The 17495-nt window shown below is 42.7% G+C and overlaps 3 protein-coding genes across 7 annotated transcripts in view; 2 read left to right on the plus strand and 1 right to left on the minus strand.

Moving 5' to 3' along the window:
* ZDHHC20 (zinc finger DHHC-type palmitoyltransferase 20) overlaps window positions 1-6698 on the plus strand; it is a 45996-nt gene extending 39298 nt beyond the window's left edge. For all 5 annotated transcript variants that reach the window (XM_015852150.2, XM_015852152.2, XM_015852154.2 and 2 more), the window contains one exon: window positions 1506-6698. Coding sequence is in view for 2 of the 5 variants with exons in the window: in XM_015852152.2 (XP_015707638.1) it covers window positions 1506-1542 (37 nt within the window). In the remaining 3 variants the exon portion in view is untranslated. The remainder of the gene's footprint in view (window positions 1-1505) is intronic.
* Window positions 6699-7594: 896 nt separating this feature from the next.
* Window positions 7595-8060, minus strand: MRPL57 (mitochondrial ribosomal protein L57). The gene has a single exon (XM_015852158.2). The coding sequence runs from the start codon at window positions 8053-8055 to the stop codon at window positions 7744-7746; it is 312 nt and encodes a 103-aa protein (XP_015707644.1). The 5' UTR covers window positions 8056-8060; the 3' UTR covers window positions 7595-7743.
* On the plus strand, window positions 8060-17054 carry SKA3 (spindle and kinetochore associated complex subunit 3). Its single transcript, XM_015852148.2, has 9 exons — window positions 8060-8616; window positions 9780-9844; window positions 10372-10537; window positions 11589-12015; window positions 13482-13582; window positions 14381-14583; window positions 14789-14998; window positions 15175-15293; window positions 16822-17054. Exons 1-9 carry the CDS (start codon window positions 8514-8516, stop codon window positions 16853-16855), a joined length of 1428 nt encoding a protein of 475 aa, XP_015707634.1. The 5' UTR covers window positions 8060-8513; the 3' UTR covers window positions 16856-17054.
* Window positions 17055-17495: the final 441 nt, after the last annotated feature.

The following is a 17495-nucleotide window of genomic DNA, read 5'->3' on the forward strand; positions in this document are numbered from 1 at the left end:
CTGTTTCACATCACTTGTCACTGACAATGAGCTTCTTAAGTGCTTCAGTGCACACTGTGCTCTTTGCACTTAGGAAATACAGTGAGTGCTGCTGCTTCCCTTGGGGCATTGCCAATGTCTGAACGAGATCTCTCTGATGTTGACTTCATACCATAGTGAGTTTGTAAGCACCTAGTAATTTTTTTCTCTCTAAAAGAGGAAGAAACTGTATTTGGACAAATAACAAGTGGGGGGTTGAGTCATTCCCTAAAAGGTCTCTTCAGGGGACCTGAATTAATTAGAATAGTTAGTTTACCTTTCTTAACGCTTCTATATAAAATGTACAGATGGATGCCTTGGTGACATGTATTCAGCCTCTAGCTCTGTAAAATTTAATCTGATCTAAACAGGTTTCTCAGTCTTTTCTATGATTCATAGAATGGAATAGTTACCTTCTGAGATTGGTGTATGCCAGTAGTCTTTGACCAGAGTATAACAGAATCTGCTTAACCTTTCTTTCTCCTGACTTAGAGAGGGAACACAACTGACTGGCTTAGATGTTTAGAGCTGGTGATACGTTCTTGCATACTGGAAAGCCAACAGTATCCTGAGCTGCATCAAAAGAGAGGTGGCCAGCAGGGAGAGGGCAGGGATTGTCCCCCTCTGCTCTGTCCTTGTGTGCCCTGCTCTGAAGTACTGTGTCTGAGCCTGAAGCCCCTCATACAGGAAAGATGCTGTTGGAGTGGGTCCAGAGGAGTATCATGAAAATGATCAGATGGCTGGAGCTCATTTCCTATGAAGAACAGTTGAGGGAGTTGGGCTTGTTCAGCATGGAGAAGGCTCTGGGGAGACGTTATTGTGGCCTTCTAGTGCTTAAACAGAGCTTACAAGAAAGATGTTCCAGCTGTTCTGAGTTTGATTGGATTTGATCGGTTTCTCTAAGCCTACCTGGTTAATTCCAGCTCCTCTGCAATTGTATGCAGCAAAGCAATAGTCGTGAGATCGAGAACGTTTCCATGTACTTTGCTATGCCCTGATAGTTGTATTTTTTTATTTTCATACTTACTACATGCAACAGAAGCAACTGAATTTATGGCTGACTTAAGTAGAGCTCCCAGATGATTCTACAGAAAGGAATGCTAATCACCCAGCCAGCACTCAACCAGCCTCATCTATGCAAATGCCATTTATGTCCCCACATCTGTTGGATTTCATTAAAAATTCTTGTCAGCCAGACATCCAAATGACGTTAGCTACAGATCAGTGGCAATTGGATTTGATGTTCTTAGTGGAGATAATCTTATTACACATAGGAAGTTTAAAAGGAGAATTAAAAAAAAAAAAAAAAAAAAAAAAACACCTCCTAGAAGGCTGATTGTGAGTTAAAGTTACCTTAGCTGCAGTCCTGAGTCGAGAGTCAGTAAATTATCTGTGTTATCTAGCTGCATTTGTGTAATGCAGTATGATCCTCATTTTTTTCAAAGCTAATGGTGCAATTGCACTAATTACCTTTTTTGTTTCATTAGGTTTCTGCAACACATTTTGTGCTTGAATGTTACTTAATTTTGTTTGGAAGAAATTGATCAGTAAAAAATGGAACATGAGCATTTTATGAGGAGACAAGAAATTGAAGTTTCTGCACAGTCCAGTGGATTCTTGTAAGCACTATTTGCAGAGCAGGGAAGTTCAGACAGATGCCTTAAGATTCTTCGTGTGCATTTATGCAGCACTGAATTATATACTGCTACCAAAGGGCCAAATCCTGAAGTGCCCTGCTTGGATGCACAAGGTCCAGAGTGGGAACTATGCATTTCTGTTACGCTGCAGTGGTGGGGACTGCTACCTCCCCACGGGCAAACTTTATACCTTAGGCACTGCAGAATTCACTTCCATAGCAGGACTTGAGGGTACAGAAAGAAGAAGAAAAAAGGATGGAGGAGGAATCAACCAAGAGCGTGGCTGATGAGTCTGAAGTACAGCTGTTCTCAGCTCACACACCAGGTGGTGGGAAAGAAGGTACCAGATGATACATTCATGGTCATAGCTATATAAGCCTTTCAGGATTCTGCATTCCTTCTGCTGACTGCACTATGGAACGAAGCATTTCCAACAAAGTAAAAACTTGGCATTGTTTTTTTGCTATCAGATTGAACCCCATCATCCTTCTAATCTGACCATTTAACCATATCAAGAATCATAGAATCACAAGGTTGGAAAGGACCTACAAGATCATCCAGTCCAACTGTCCTCCCATCACCATTGCTACCACAAACCACATCTCGTAGCTCCTCATCCAGACGCCTCTTGAACACTGCCAGGGACAGCAACTCCACCACCTCCCTGGGCAGCCATTCCAGTGCCTGACCACTCTCTGAGAGAAAAAGTTTTTCCTTATGTCTAATCTAAACCTCCTCTGGCGCATCTTGTGACCATGAACACAAGAGCAAGCTCAAAGAAGTGAACTCTTTCTTAGTTGATAAAAACATAGTTTATTGCTTTTCAACAACTTCCTGTCAGCATAAGAAGAAAATCCAATTGAAAAAGGGAGATAACAAACGGTTACATTTTCTGTTAATGTTTGCAGTGTTCTGTATGAGGCAGTAACAAAATGGCAATGTACCCCTGAGAAAAATCTTAGTGCAGTCATGTGTCGTTAGAAAATGGAACTGGAAGAGTACTGCTTTTTATATGGGACTCTTGATGGTTTATAAATACTGTTTTATACTTTTGTTTTATCTTTTTAATAAAAACACAAGTTTTTATTGGTTCTGAAATACCATTTAAACAAATTTCAAGTACTTATGAGAAAGTTAGGGCTGGATCAGGCACTTGTGTTAACACACCACTCTGTATGCTGTCTGCTTTGTCTGCCACTTTCAAGTCGATTTTAAAGTGTTACTGAACTGCTAAAGATGGGTGCTTTGTGCAGTGATGTACCATGTTCACAAAGGGCAAAACGTTTCCTGTACTGAGGAATAAAGTCCCACTAAGCTCAAGACCTACAACAAACCTCATGGTTTTTCTTTTCCTCCTACTCCTCTATAGAGAACACTTTGAATTCATCTTTTGATGTTCCTGGCATTTTGCACCTGACCAAAGTGGAAAAATGCAGTTCTATGGTCTGAAGCTTTTCTGATGTTCAGCTGATGCTGATTACAAATAGTCATAAGCCTCTCTGATAGAAACTGAAGGTGGTAGCTATGTTGATGTTCTGAACAAAAGGAACTTCTTTGGTTTCTATGCCAGACTGATCACTGCTTTTCCCCATCACTGACGTACTGGAGTTACTTGGATATCAAGTATACTCTGAGTTTTAAAAACAAATATTTTCTTTGTCTTTGACATTTAGGACAAGGTATTTTTTCCAGTCTTCTAGAACAGGAGCACTTCAGTGACCTACGGGCATATTGTCACTGTCAGATACTGCTGAGACAGAACTGAAGGTACTTTGTATGTTCTTCAAACTTTGTACAATAAATTTTACATTTGCCAGTTTTCAAAGAAAAAGTATTTGCTATGCATTAATCTGAAAGGTTTCGCTTTTCCTTCTCAAATGTCAAGTGAAAAGCTCTCATCTAAATATAAGCTTTCATGAGTACTGACATGTTGAACTTAGAAGGAGAGAATGCGTCAGCAACATTTCCTGGGGAAGACGATGGAAACGCAAGACTGAGCTCAGTGCAGCATAGAATTATAATGGAAGACCCTGGATATCATGTTTCTTTTACTGGATCAGTGTATCACAGCAGAGGTAACAAATGCATCTACAGTTGTCTAGCAAAAGTAGAAGGAATATTGCTGTCTAATAGGGTAAATCTCAAAAGGGACAGTCCCCTCAGCTCTTCCAGGTGTTCAGTTTACACCTATGTGAATGGTGTGTGCTGTAAGCTAACATCAATATAACTTGTTTTATTGCTTAAGTCAGAATAGTTAATCTACGGGGGGAAAAAAATGCAAGTAAACAGATGGGCCAAATCTGCCTGCTTTCTAGCAAGGTGCATTTGGGTTCTCTGAGAGTTCTGATCTGACAGCTCCATAGCCATAAGCAAGGGCATCCCATGCTGTATCAAAGCAGAGTGGGATGGTTTCTGGCTTACTCCCTCTTTTTGCCTAAATGCAACTTTGCTGAGGACAAAAAGCTGTCTGACTGCTAGCTGGGCTCTGCAGGAGCACACTAGGATGTCCTTTCAACCCACATCTGTGCACTGAGTCGCCGCACACCTCCAGCGAGAGGAGCTGACCTGCCTGGTCAGGAGGCAAGAAGGGAAGATGGTCAGGATGCAGGGTCATGAGGTACATGCTTTTTCTGTGCTTTAAGCTGCTGTGTGTCAGCAAGTCTTGAAAATACTTACGTTTGTCACTAAAAATAACAGTGCTTAAGCTTTTAAACCCCTCAAAATAACTGCTAGCCATGAGTAGCATTGCGGTGACTGTAGCATAGTTGACATTGGCTGCAGTCAGAAGCTGTGCTTTGGTATCTCCTAAAGCTTTCTTTTCTTTTATAAAAATCCACACAACAGTCACAACCACAAATGACTTAAACTCCCTATGTGAGGACAGAAGTGGTTCAGAAATGTCGTGAGTTGATAAAGCTCTCCCTGTAAAAAGATGAAGGCAGATGCATAAATAGAAAGGCAGACTTTATTTTAGAAACCTCAACTAATGTTTTTCCCTCAGTATCGGTTTGTTTACAAACTGTGAAGATGCACATAAGTGCTGTTCTTACCAAATGTGTTATTGGCAGAGGGCAGGACTATGTTCGGTTTCTGTAATAACTGGTAAGTTGGATGCATCCTAACCCCTTGATTGAAAACTTCCATTTCAAATAGCCAGGGGTTTGTATCAGAGGGAGCTCTGGCACTTCTCATTGGAGTAGAGAAGTCACAGTAACATCTTTGTCAAACCTACGCTTTGAATGTGGAATGTACGGGTACCAAGCTGCTTTGGGCAGACTGTCTACAAACTGGGCATCCAGAGTATTAAATGCCACCGTTTCTCAGGTACTGTTTCTTCCCTCATTTGATCTCATGTGGCTTTTCTGTCTTGTTAATAATCTTTTGGGGCTTTGGAAGTTTTCATAAATTTCAGTGCTATTCAGTATTCTTTCAAAGTTCTTCATTGATTACAGTTTGAAGTTTGACCAGTTGTAGCTCACCAGAGCCCCACGAGGAGGAAAATGTTTAGTGTCTGGTACATGTACCAACAGATGCATCAACTCTTGACGCAAGTGAGAAAGATCTGCCTGGATCTGGAGCACTGACTGGTGAAATCTATTTAGGATTAAAAAAAAATAAGGTTTTGAGCTTTATAGCTCATGTTGTGTAGGGAGACTGGCTAAAATAATGCAGAATTGAAGGCTTCAGGTATGAAGAGGCTCCAAATAGCTGTTCTAACACACAGTGCAGATCAAGAGCACATTTTTCATGTTACTTAAAAAATAAAGCTGATATCCAATATAAGAGGATCTTCTGTCTCTGAATGGCACCAAAGAGAGCAGCTGCATCTAAAGTTATTTGTTACAATACTGAGCGCATATACTATGTTCATTTCTATCAGTTTATTTTGTATATATAGACAGCTTTTTATATGTATTTTTCTTAATTATGTAACTCATGAAATAAGTTGTACTTAGTGCTAATTCCGATTAAAACTGGTCTTTCGCCTTTTGTTGGGTCGGTTTGTTTGCAGCAATTACTTGACTCTTGTTTCCATGAGCTTGTGAAGTCTGATTTTGTTTACAAAATGGCTTTATTTGGTTTTGAAGACTTCCCCAGCCACAAAAAGTACAGAGCACATGCATAGCAGGGAAGCACGTGCTGGGGATGAAGTATCCACTTATGTTGGCACCACAGCACTAATGGTGACGTGCAGATGCCCTCCTGTTTACATTACTTAGTTGACGATTTAAATGCTTAGCACGTACCTCTCTGTTTTCTCATCCCTTAACCTGCTCCTGTCAGCTTTATTGTGAGCGTATTAAACCTTTCTTAGCTGCAAATACATACACTCATAAAAACATCACGGAAAGCAGGAGTCGTCCTGCTGTTAAAGTGTCGAGGCTCCCTCTCTGTTCTCTCACTCCCTTTTACCCTTAACAGAATTGAACATGGGTTCCTTCCAGTTCTGTAGTAGCCAGCAAAGGCTCATCAACAGTCACACTGCTCAGTTCCCACTGTTCCACTTACACCATCGCTTTTAATTTGCTGCCTGAACTTGTACTGAGCTGTATTTAATTTTGGCATTAAATGTAAAAGATATGTAATGGCACAGTTACTGTTTCTATGTTTGTATGTTGTGGGTAGGACGAGTCCTATGCAGAAAATACATGTTGCCATTTTACAGTTTAATACTTGAAGTGATTTTTTTAAAAAGAGCTTTTATAAATGAATTAAATACAAAGTCACATTACGTTGCTTAAGAGTTCCTTCGTGCTTGACTTGCACCCTGCAGTTTGCTCAGATGTACTTTTCCATGTTATCTCAAGTCGTTTATAAGCATTCGAGATTATAACATTATTTATAAGTGCACTCAAGATTTTGTACATCAGTGTTCAGACCTGCTCATACTTCATGGAAGTAGAATTGGTGTTTAAATAACGAGTTGTACTATTTTAGGCCTCTTTTCAAAAGTGATAAAATATCGATGTATTTGACACACAACTTCTGTCGGCGAATGCAAAACTGACTGACTTAATAAAAGTATGTGGAATAAGCTGAAAATTGCTTAGCTGTAGCTTGAATGTATTAGATCAGCACAAACTCCTGCATACCTGGGAAACATTGTGTGTGCTGGTGGAAACAGTTCTCACACCTGACCTGCACTAACCCAGCATTGTACCCATGCCTGCTATGGTTCCAGATCACCAGGTCATAATGGGAGAAACTGTTATCCTGGAGAAACACGATCAGCCACAAACTAAGCATGACTTGGGCATCGAGCTGCCACTCAAAACAAGAGTCAGCAGCCATCCTTCTCCAGTCAGAACTACGCTCTGTTTAAGCATGGGCAGCAACACAGAAATTGACACTCCCATTACGACAATGATATTGATTCTATACCCAGAAAGCTGAACATTTTATATTTGTTGCAGCCCCTCACAGACACAGCTCTATCCTTGATCCTCACATGCCTGGTGAAGAGCAGTACCTCAGGTAGCTTCCGCTATATTTCAACTGTGAACATATGAATACAGATGTAGCCCCTCATAGAGCAAAGAGACAAGTAAAAGCCATCTGGCCCGTACAAACAGATAATCCTTTTCAGTACAGCCACTGTATTCCGGTTTTCAAAAAAAGCGAAGCTACAAATCTAGTTCAGGTCATCACCGCAGTGTAACTCACACTGTTTTATGCTAAACCCTTAAGCCACCAGATGAGCTGTTTTCTAATACGGCAAAGAAACAGAATCACACAATCACAGAATGACCCGGGTTGGAAGGGACCTCAAGGATCATGTAGTTCCAACCCCCTGCCTGGCAGGGCCACCAAACATACACCTTTACTAGATCAGGTTGCCCAGGGCCCCATCCAACCTGGTCTTGAACACCTCCAAGGACGGGGCATCCACAACCTCCCTGGGCAGCCTGTTCAGGACCTCACCACTCACCACAACCAAACACTGTTCTGTAGGATTACCTTTAATGTAACATTTTGTACACCACAGCAGCCTCATTTCTCATCCACCTCTGTTACACTGCGTTGCAAAGCTGCCACAACAGGTACAAGATCGCAGCTCGCAGCAGCACAAGTACCAACGTGTCCGTGCTCAAGAGGTCCATTTCTTTGAGACATTTAAGTGGTTCAAGTGGTCACTCATATATCTGTGCTCAGGGAACTTGGACGTCTTCAGGGCTTTAAAGGCCTCCCACCTGGCCCGTCTCACTTCCCTGTTGTGACCGTATTCCTCCTCCCGTGTCAGGTACGGCCGGCTCAGCCAATATTCGTTCTCTGCTTCAATCTCCAGCCTTCGGATCATCGCCTGCTTCATGCCAGTGGTAACGATTCTGGGCCGCCTGTATTTTCCAATCCACTGCTTTCCAGGAATCCTCTTCCGGAGCAGAACCATCGTTAAGAACATTGTGCCTTCAAACATAAACACACACAAAAGCCACGCGTTATTTAGGGGGGAGGAATAAGAGCAATAAGGATATTCCTGTGCTCGCAGTGCCTTGTGGCTCACTGCTATAAAGCTTCCAGCTCACAACCCCGTGGTGGCAACCAGAGCTGCGTGCAGCCTAAAGCACCGACAGCGCCGTGCTGCCACAACGACCCACGTCCGGGCGCCGGGACCCACCGGGTGTGTGCGGCCGGCAGCGCTAAGGAGGATCCACGGCACGACCCGGGCGCCTCACACACCGAGCACAGCGATGATGGCGGCGCTTCTCGCGAGTGTTGGAGACGGCACTGCTCGCGAGAGCCCGCAGCGCCAACGGAGCGCGAGTAGCCGGCGGTTCGAAAGCAGCGGCGGGATCCGGAGCTGTGGAGCTGTGCTGAGTGCTCTGCGTTGCAGCCATCGCTGTGCTGTGTGTCCGGGCGATGGATGTGTCCAGGGGCTTCTTCGGCAAGCTGCGCTCTCTGGCCCTCACGTTAGAGAAGGAGGTGAAGCATCTGGAGCGGGCGATGAACGGGGAGGACGCGGGTAAGTGCGGGAACCGCCTCTAAGCGCCTGACAGGACGGGCTGGGCCTGTGCTGCTGAGGAGGGCACTGTGGGGTTTGTGTGAGAACAGCCCGCATCGCCTCTCTGAGCGCTGTTGTGGGTGTGCAGGTGAGGGTTTTACCACGTCCTAAAGCCGGTCCCCCTTCACAGAATCACAGAATTGTAGGGGTTGGAAGGGACCTCTAGAGATCATCGAGTCCAACCCCCCTGCCAAAGCAGGCTCCCTACACCACATCACACAGGTCGGCGTCCAGGCGGGTCTTGAATATCTCCAGAGAAGGAGACTCCACCACCTCCCTGGGCAGCCTGTTCCAGTGCTCCGTCACCCTCACTGTAAAGAAGTTCTTCCGCACATTCATGCGGAACTTCCTATGCTGTACTTTCATCCCATTACCCCTAGTCCTGTCCCCACGCACTACTGAAAACAGACCAGACTCACCACTATGGCTCCCACACCTCAGGTATTTATAAACCTGGATCAAGTCCCCTCTCAGCCTTCTTTTCTCAAGGCTAAACAGACCCAGTTCCCTAAGTCTCTCCTCATAGGGGAGATGCTCCAGGCCCTCCACCATCTTAGTGGCCCTCTGCTGGACTCTTTCCAAGAGATCCCTGTCTTTTTTGTACTGGGGAGCCCAGAACTGGACACAGTATTCCAGATGAGGCCTCACCAGGGCAGAGTAGAGGGGGAGGATCACCTCCTTTGACCTGCTGGACACGCTCTTTTTAATACACCCTTGTTCTCTCACTATTTGCCTGCATAAAATGCCAGCCTCTCTCCTGTTCATAAGCTCCCCTTCAGTACTGAATCACGTTCTTGTTTTTAACCTTGTCACAAATCAGTGCAGGGAAATACATGCTCAGGGTTTTTTCTCTCTGCACAGCCAGCTGAAGGCTCTAGTTAAATGTATCATTCTCCTATGGCTTGTCATGCTGCAGGGGTCCTCTTTTACACTATTTATTGGCATTGACCTTGATATCCAGTGAAAGAACGAAGGTCAGTTCTTGGCTTCTGTGTTTCTGCATGGACAGTACCAACATCTGCTGGTGGAGCTTACACTGCATTGTACCTGTACGCTAAATACTAATTCTCTCCTTTTTCTTTTCTTAATTTCAAAACGCTTTTATGTGGATACGTGTATCAAAGACTATGAAGAGGAATCTCCAATGAGAGTTTTGCAAGACCTACACTCTGAAATCAGGACTGTGAAGGTAATGCCTTAACGTATTGAAAAACTGGGGCAGAGAGTGTGTCCATAAACTCCTGGTTGTTCTTTGATCCTTAAGCCACAACACAGTGTCGTTATTCAGCAGTTCTGACCTTTCCATTTACTTACCTCTAAGTCTTTGTTATGGTTACGAGGCAGCACCCAGAACTGTGGGGTGCCTGTGCTGATGAGCTTGCTGTCAGTGTTGTCATTCAGTCCAGCAGGTCATGGGGAAGTTGTGGCTATACCAGGGCATAGGGGTGGGGGAGCCGGATTCAGGAGAGGCATATCCAGCTTTGTTCAGTGAGAAACATTCAGTATAAAGAATGTCCTTTAACAGAAGTAGACAAAACAGTCTATAGAAATAGGCACATGTGCAAGTAAATGAGCAGTAACCTAATCTGGAAACCGGGAGGTCACCAGGGGTTGGAACTACATGATCCTTGAGGTCCCTTCCAACCCGGGTCATTCTGTGATTCTGTGATTTGAAAACCCATTGCTTCCTTTCTCCTTCCTCTCCTTCACCCAAAGGAAGATGCTAGTGCCGTTCTTGCCAAGAGTTCCTCTGAGAAAAAAGAAGTTAATGACTTTCTGAAGGCAACTGAGATCTTGATGCAGAGAAGTGCAGAGGATCTTGCAAAAATAAGAGAGGTATTCGAGAAATACGGCTACAAACCACAGGTCGAAGTCCCTACAGGTAATATTTGTTGGCAATGGAGTAATTGAAGACACGTAACTTTTCTAAAATGTTTCTCTTCTGCTGTGTGTTGTTTCTGTTAATTAAGAGGTCAGGTAGCTCTGTGTTTTTTGCTTTATACTCATACGGGGCTGAAAGGTTCTGTTGCAATGGCTGCTCTAAGAATAAAACGTGCAAAAGCTTTGTGCTGCGTCTTCTGACGTGCTCTTGGTTGGTGTGTTTTTCTCTTCACTTACAGCTGTACAAAGAGAAGAGGTTTGCAAATGCTTTCTGATAACCCGGGCGGTTGGGCTGCTTCATCTTCTCTTGCACAATGAACCACTGCAGATACATCTGAATTAGCTTATATTTGTGTGTCGTTATCCCATAAGCTTAAATCATCTGCTGCTTATGTCATGCAGCACTTTGCAAATATTCACAAATCACAATCACAAAAGCGTGAAGGTTGAAAAGACCTCCAAGATTACCCAATCTAACCACACACCCCCCCCCCAGCTATTTCCATTCATGTCACTACAGAATCTTATAAATTACACTTTGGCTTGTTTCTGCAGCGGACTCATGGACTCATGTTATCTTTTATGACTTTTAAGTCACCACTTTTTTCTGTACAGTTTTTTTCTTCCGTGTTTTTAACAAATGTTTACTCTTGCAGTGACATGGGGACAGATAAATGTATTTAAGTTTAAACCTTTCTGCCTAGACCGTAGGGAGGCTGGATTCTATTAATAATGTCTGAAGTGTAAGAAGCTTTCAGCTTCATTTACTTCTGGAAGTATTTACCAATAGACTAAAATTCAGTAAGTGTTGGGCCTGCATTCTAAGTACAGCTTTGCCTGATAAGAGCTTTTGGTAGTTGTTGTAGATTCATGTTGGGTGCTTTAAAATGAAAGGAGTCATATTACTCTAATATTTAAAGTAATAAACATTATTTTTATATGTGTATGTATATACATATAATTGGGAATTTTCTCCCCCCTCCAAATATCTTTTAAAAATTCTTAAAAGATAAACTTCTAACAAAACAAACTCTGTTTCTTTCCTCAATCAGAGGAGCAGGAAGAGGAGGCGAATGGTGATTCAAAGACATCTGACCAGAGTAAATCAGATCAAGAGCAAGCGGATGATGTACCTCCTCTTCCTGCCTGTGCTGAGAACCCGGCTGAGCCCAGAGACCCACTGTGGAACCCACAGCTTTCTGATTTTGGCCTTTCACATTATGCTTTCTCCAGGCCCCGGAGAGCATTGCATGGACAACAACATGCAGCAAATGCCAGTCAAGAAAATGCAGAGCACAAAACTCCCCCAAAAACACAGGCCCCTTGTGCTCTGCCCAAAACACCCAAATGCATGTTAAAGATGGATGACTTTGAGTGCGTAACGCCAAAACTGGAACACTTTGGCATTAGCGAACACACCATGTGTATGAATGAAGATTACACGATGACTCTCATATGTAAAACTGCTCAGTCAAACAAGTAAGTACTTGAAGCTCTGATCGTTTCTCTATTGAATTTTCCAGTGTTTCTTCTTGCTGTACCCTTCTCTTGTTGCTATTGCCTATCTTTTTTTTTTCTGCTAACAGGTGATTTGTCATTATCTACTTGTTAGCTTTCTGTCTACCTTAAACGTGTTATTTTTTCTGTTATCCAGCTTCAAGCAGATGCTTCTTTTTGCTCCATCTTTTAATTGAAAACACATTTCTAGACTCCTCCTGCTGGAAAAGGGTGGTTAAATAATGTTTGTATGATTTGGATTAGCCATGTATCCAATTTTGAAAGCTGACCTTATTTAAGAGACATATTCTGTTCAGCAGTTAAGGATTTGTTTTTTAGAGAGGCTTCCCTAGTTCTACTTTTTAAAGCCCTGATATTTACTATGCAGGTGCTAATGTGAAGTTCTTCATAACTGTACCAGCTTCAGAGACTTTGTTCCCTTTGTTCCAATGTACCACAATAGTAACCATTGTAACCAATGGTACATGGTTACCACAATGTAACCAATGTAACATTTCAATGTTTTTTTATTTTCAATTTTACTCCCCCCCCCCCCCCCCAGTAATCTAAAAAAGATACATTTTTCTCTTGAAAGAGTTTTGGGATCTGTCCTTCCAAACAGGTATGGTAGGATTTGGCTCTTCTCCCTGGTGACAGGTGACAGGATGAGGGGAAATGGCCTCAAGTTGTGCCAGGGTAAGTTTAGGTTGGATATCAGGAAACACTTCTTTATAGAATGGGTTGTTAAGCACTGGAATGGGCTGCACAGGGAGGTGGTTGGGTCACCATCCCTGGATGTGTTTAAAACCGTTTGGATGTGGTGCTCAGGGACATGATTTAGCAGAGGGTTGTTAGTTAGGGTACTATGGTTGGGTTGTGGTTGGACAGGGTTTTCAGATATTAATAACATTACTGAGGAAAAACTGACTTGAAAAGATACTTTTTCTTTCCTTAAGTTTTTTAGTGTTTTTGTTTGTTTGTTTGCTTGGTTGGCTTTTTATTAAGAAAGAAGACTGACAATGGGATGTTTGATCATCTCATGGAAATTTGCTGCCTCACGTGGATTTCTTGAGGCTTTTTACTGACAGTTTCTAGATCATGGAATCATAGAACGGTTTGGGTTGGAGGGGACCTTTAAGGTCATCTTGTTCCAGCCCCCCAGTGTAGGCAGGGACACCTCCCTCCAGACCAGGTTGCTCAAAGCCCCATCCAGCCTGGCCTTGAATGCCTCCAAGGAGAGGGTGTCTGCAGCATCTCTAGGCAATGTGTTCCTTATTTTGTAATGCCTTGCTTGGGCTGAACTTCTGCACGGTAGGAGCAGCATCAGAGATAGTAAATCATTTCAGACTCATGAACAAATGCTTGACAAGTGGTGGAGTTGACAGTATTCCTTCAGTAGTGATTCCTTCATGTTACTTGAGAGTTTATTGAGGTTTCTGGTTTTTCAGCTCAGTTAAAACAGGTGATCGTGAAGTGAATGTAGCAAAAATGCCGCCCATGGAAACGGCAGTTACTCCTGAGCCGAAAACAAAAGCAACAGATGAGAACGGTAAGTTAAAAATATGTCAAGTAAATGTAGGTTTGCCTTTTTTAACATTCTGTGTGTATTAACATCTGATAATATTTAATCTGTTTCTTGTTAAATATCCTCAATTTGCGTCCAGTCATTATTTGCATATTTAGTGTTCAGAGAAGTAACATTGTTGGCTTCTATGGGGAATCCCTGTGCTTCAGCAGAAATCAGTGCTTATTCTTCTGCTCATATCCATCTAGAACTGTGCAGAGGCTTCTATCATATCAGAATTGCCATTTATCCATGCTACTAATAACATAGTAACACAGTAACTATTATAGGAATCAAACTTCTTTGTCTGAGATTTATTTATTATATCTATTCAAAGTCAGTTAAATGAATGGAAAAGAAACTGCTTTAAAACAGATTAACCAAACAGTAACTTACATCTTTCAAGAGTAGCACTGAAATTTCTAATTATATAATTTCTAATATATTCCTTTGAAAATGTCTGGAAGTCTTGCACCAAACATACCAACTACTGAGTATATGGAAATCTGAGACAGAGCTGGTTTAAGTTGGGCTCTTTCAGTTCTATTTGGTAGCGAGACAGGATTATTTTGATTAGTTTTGTTTTCTTTATTTACTGCTGTTGGAGCTCTGCAGTTTGGGTGTGTTTTCACCCCAAACAGCTAAATGAGCTAAAATGGTGCAGGTATTTTGGAATGTGTAAATGAATCTGTAACAAGGTAACTGATTTGGAGAACTGGAGCACTGCAGCTACAAGTATGTATGTACATTTATTGATGTATTTACTTACATTTTTTTCACTAGTTCCAGCAGCTGACTATATGGCTTCTCCTGTAATGCCCGTGTTCTGCACACCGTGTTTTGCACCTGGTGTGAAAATCCCTTCCCGAGCAGACAGTGCGGTGTCAGCCAGGTCACCAGAAAGAGACAAACTGCCTCTTCCCAGCCACGCAGCAACGCCGCCACCTCCAGATTTTGAAGCCAGATGGCTGAAAGGAGGAGTTCTGGTACTATACAGCAGTTATATGTACTTTCATACACATACTGCTGTGAGCAGTTCTTCAAATGTCACTTTGCTCTCCTTTTCCTATACCCGTTTTTCTGGTCCCTGTAAATGATGTGTTTTTATTGGTAATTTTGTAAGAACGTGTTAAATAGTTTACTGAAGAGAAATAAATGAACTGAAGGCATATAACAGCTTCTCTGTAACAGGAAATGCAAGAGAAGAAGATCACCTTGGTGACCGAAAACAATGCAACAGAGAAACAAAGCATAGAAGGCAGCATTCCTTCTGCTGTGAGCTCTGATGCGTATCTCCAACATTTGGGGAACCAATCTCCTCCCAAAATAAAACAGTACGACCATTTACTCAGCACTCCTCCACCTCCAGAAATAACGAGGATACCCGATGATGTACTGCAGGTCAGCTCTGTTTGTTTTCTGAGTATTTTTCATATCAGAACAGTAGTATTAAAAGGGGGTTGTTTATCAAGTGTTGTTCCTCAAAAAGAAAGGGTTCTCTGCTGCTTACTGAAAAGATGTAGATTGTAATCCTGTTTGGAGTTCTAAAGTTATTCCTTTTTTAATCTTTGTTGTAGATTCTGTCAAAGTATAACCATAAAGTAGATTCTTCTGTATCTAAGAAAGTGGAGACTAAGGCAGGAGATGCTGCAAGATTTGGAAGTGATTTCAGTGCTTACTGCAGCAAAGAGAACAGGTATGATCAGATGTTCCATATTTGGTTACGTAACTGGATTTTAATCATAATCATAGAATCACAGAATGGCCAGGGTTGAAAAGGACCACAATGACCATCTGGTTTCAACCCCCCTGCTACGTGCAGGGCTGCCAACCACCAGACCAGGCTGCCCAGAGCCACATCCAGCCTGGCCTTGAATGCCAACAGGGATGGGGCATCCACAGTCTCCTTGGGCAGCCTGTTCCAGTGCGTCACCACCCTCTGTGTGAAAAACTTCCTCCTCATATCTAACCTAAACCTCCCCTGTCTCAGTTTAAAACCATTCCCCCTTGTCCTATCACTATCCACGCACATAAACAGCTGTTCTTCCGTCTGTTTACAGACTGCTTTCAAATACTGAAAGGCCACAATGAGGTCTCCCCGCAGCCTTCTCTTCTCCAAAGAGGAATTAATTTTGAGGAGCTAGGAAAACTTTAATGCATTTAGAAAATTCATACAGCTGCTTGTTCTCCTGCTCCTGTTGGTGTGACTAAATATCTGATCTTTGACATAGTATCTGGCTGCAAAGAACAAATCTGATCTTTGACATAGTATCTGGCTGCAAAGAACAAATATTATCATTGATTATGAATCCTGGGAAGTTTTTAAGAAAAATGAAAAGGAAGGGGTAAGGAAGGAAATAAATTGAAGATAAAATGGTAACATTATCTCTGGGTATATTTTGCTTTGTGGCAATCAACTGAATGTTTTAAGCTTCTGTCAGTAAACATAGGCAGTAAAGAACTGCAGACAACTACGTTAAGTGACATAAGTCATGACGCTGTCACTTGGGCACATTGTGGCTTACCCTGGCAGGCAGCCAAGCACTACACAGCTGTTCTGTCCCAGGCTAAACCCCAGCAGGGTGAGGGAGAGAGCTGGGAGTGGGAAGTCCACGTGAGAACCCGTGGGTTGAGATGAACCCAGTTTAATAATAAGGGAGGGGAGAGAGGAGGAGAAACGATGCCCATTGCAATTGCCAGCCTGCCCCTAGCAGCCAGCTCCCCCAGTGTCATTGCTCAGTATGAGCTGTGTGGTGCAGGACGTCACTTTGGCCACTTTGGGTCAGCTGTCCTGGTTCTGGCCTGTCCCAGCTCCATGTGCACACCCAGCTCCATGTGCACACCCAGCTCCTTGCTGGCCAGGCAGCACCAGGAGTGGAAAAGACCTTGACTTGTTGCTGAGCAGTGCTTGCACTAACTAAACCATTGATGTGTTACAAGGTCTTTCTCCTGTTAAATTCAAAATAGAGGTCACCGTGGTTGTCTTGGTAAGAGGTGCAAGAAGTATATGAAGTAATAGCTGCAACAAATCCAGCACGAGATGAAGAGAAGTAGATAATGTACCTGCAGTTAGAATCTATTTGATTAATCAGATAAAGTAAAGCTCTTATTTTAGCTGACTTTTTGTTGCTGTTGTTGGGCAAGCTTTCAATGTTTGTGTCTTCTGCTAATTCAGAACATGACTGAGGTAATGAGTTAGTGAACTCTTCTGGATATATTTGCAGAGGATATCCAGGTGTTTTCAAGCCAGACATTTGAAATCAAGCTGAAGACTGTGTTTCACATTTGTGGATCATGTCACTGAACCATAGAGAGCTCAAAAAGCAGAAAAGAAATACTGGGAGGACCCACAGAAGGAGAATTTCTTTTTTTCTGGAGAAAACTTGGTGTGTATTAACTCTCTTGAACTAACAATTTTGTGATTTAATTTTTTCATTAAAATTAGTGCCAAAATAGATTGGGTTTTGGTGGTTGTTGTTTTAATATTGCTTCACAAGGGACTACGGTCATGTGTTATGTTATGTAACACTTTGGTTGTTTGACTTGATTCTTGTGTCTGTTGTACGCGTTCAGATGCAGAAGTCTGTAGAGAAGTGTAATTAAACTGCAACAGAGGGGAAGTTTGTTGTGCTGCCCAGAAAGCAGGCAGCTCTGAGCAGTCTGCGGACAGACACTGCCTGCTTCAGGGCCGAGTCTGAAGTGCAGCACTTGGACATACCTTCAGCAGAACTCCTTGTTATGAGACGAGTAAGTCCTGCCTTACTGTATCAAAGCATCCCCAGGACATCTATCCCTTCTGCAGTACTAAGGCACATCGAACACGTTTTCCTTCACGTGGCTGATCGACAGGCATCTTCATGCTTCTCTTTCAATTGCTCTGTCTTGGATGCTCTCTGGC

Source organism: Coturnix japonica, chromosome 1 (genome assembly GCF_001577835.2).
Source record: "Coturnix japonica isolate 7356 chromosome 1, Coturnix japonica 2.1, whole genome shotgun sequence".
NCBI classification, from domain to species: domain Eukaryota; kingdom Metazoa; phylum Chordata; class Aves; order Galliformes; family Phasianidae; genus Coturnix; species Coturnix japonica.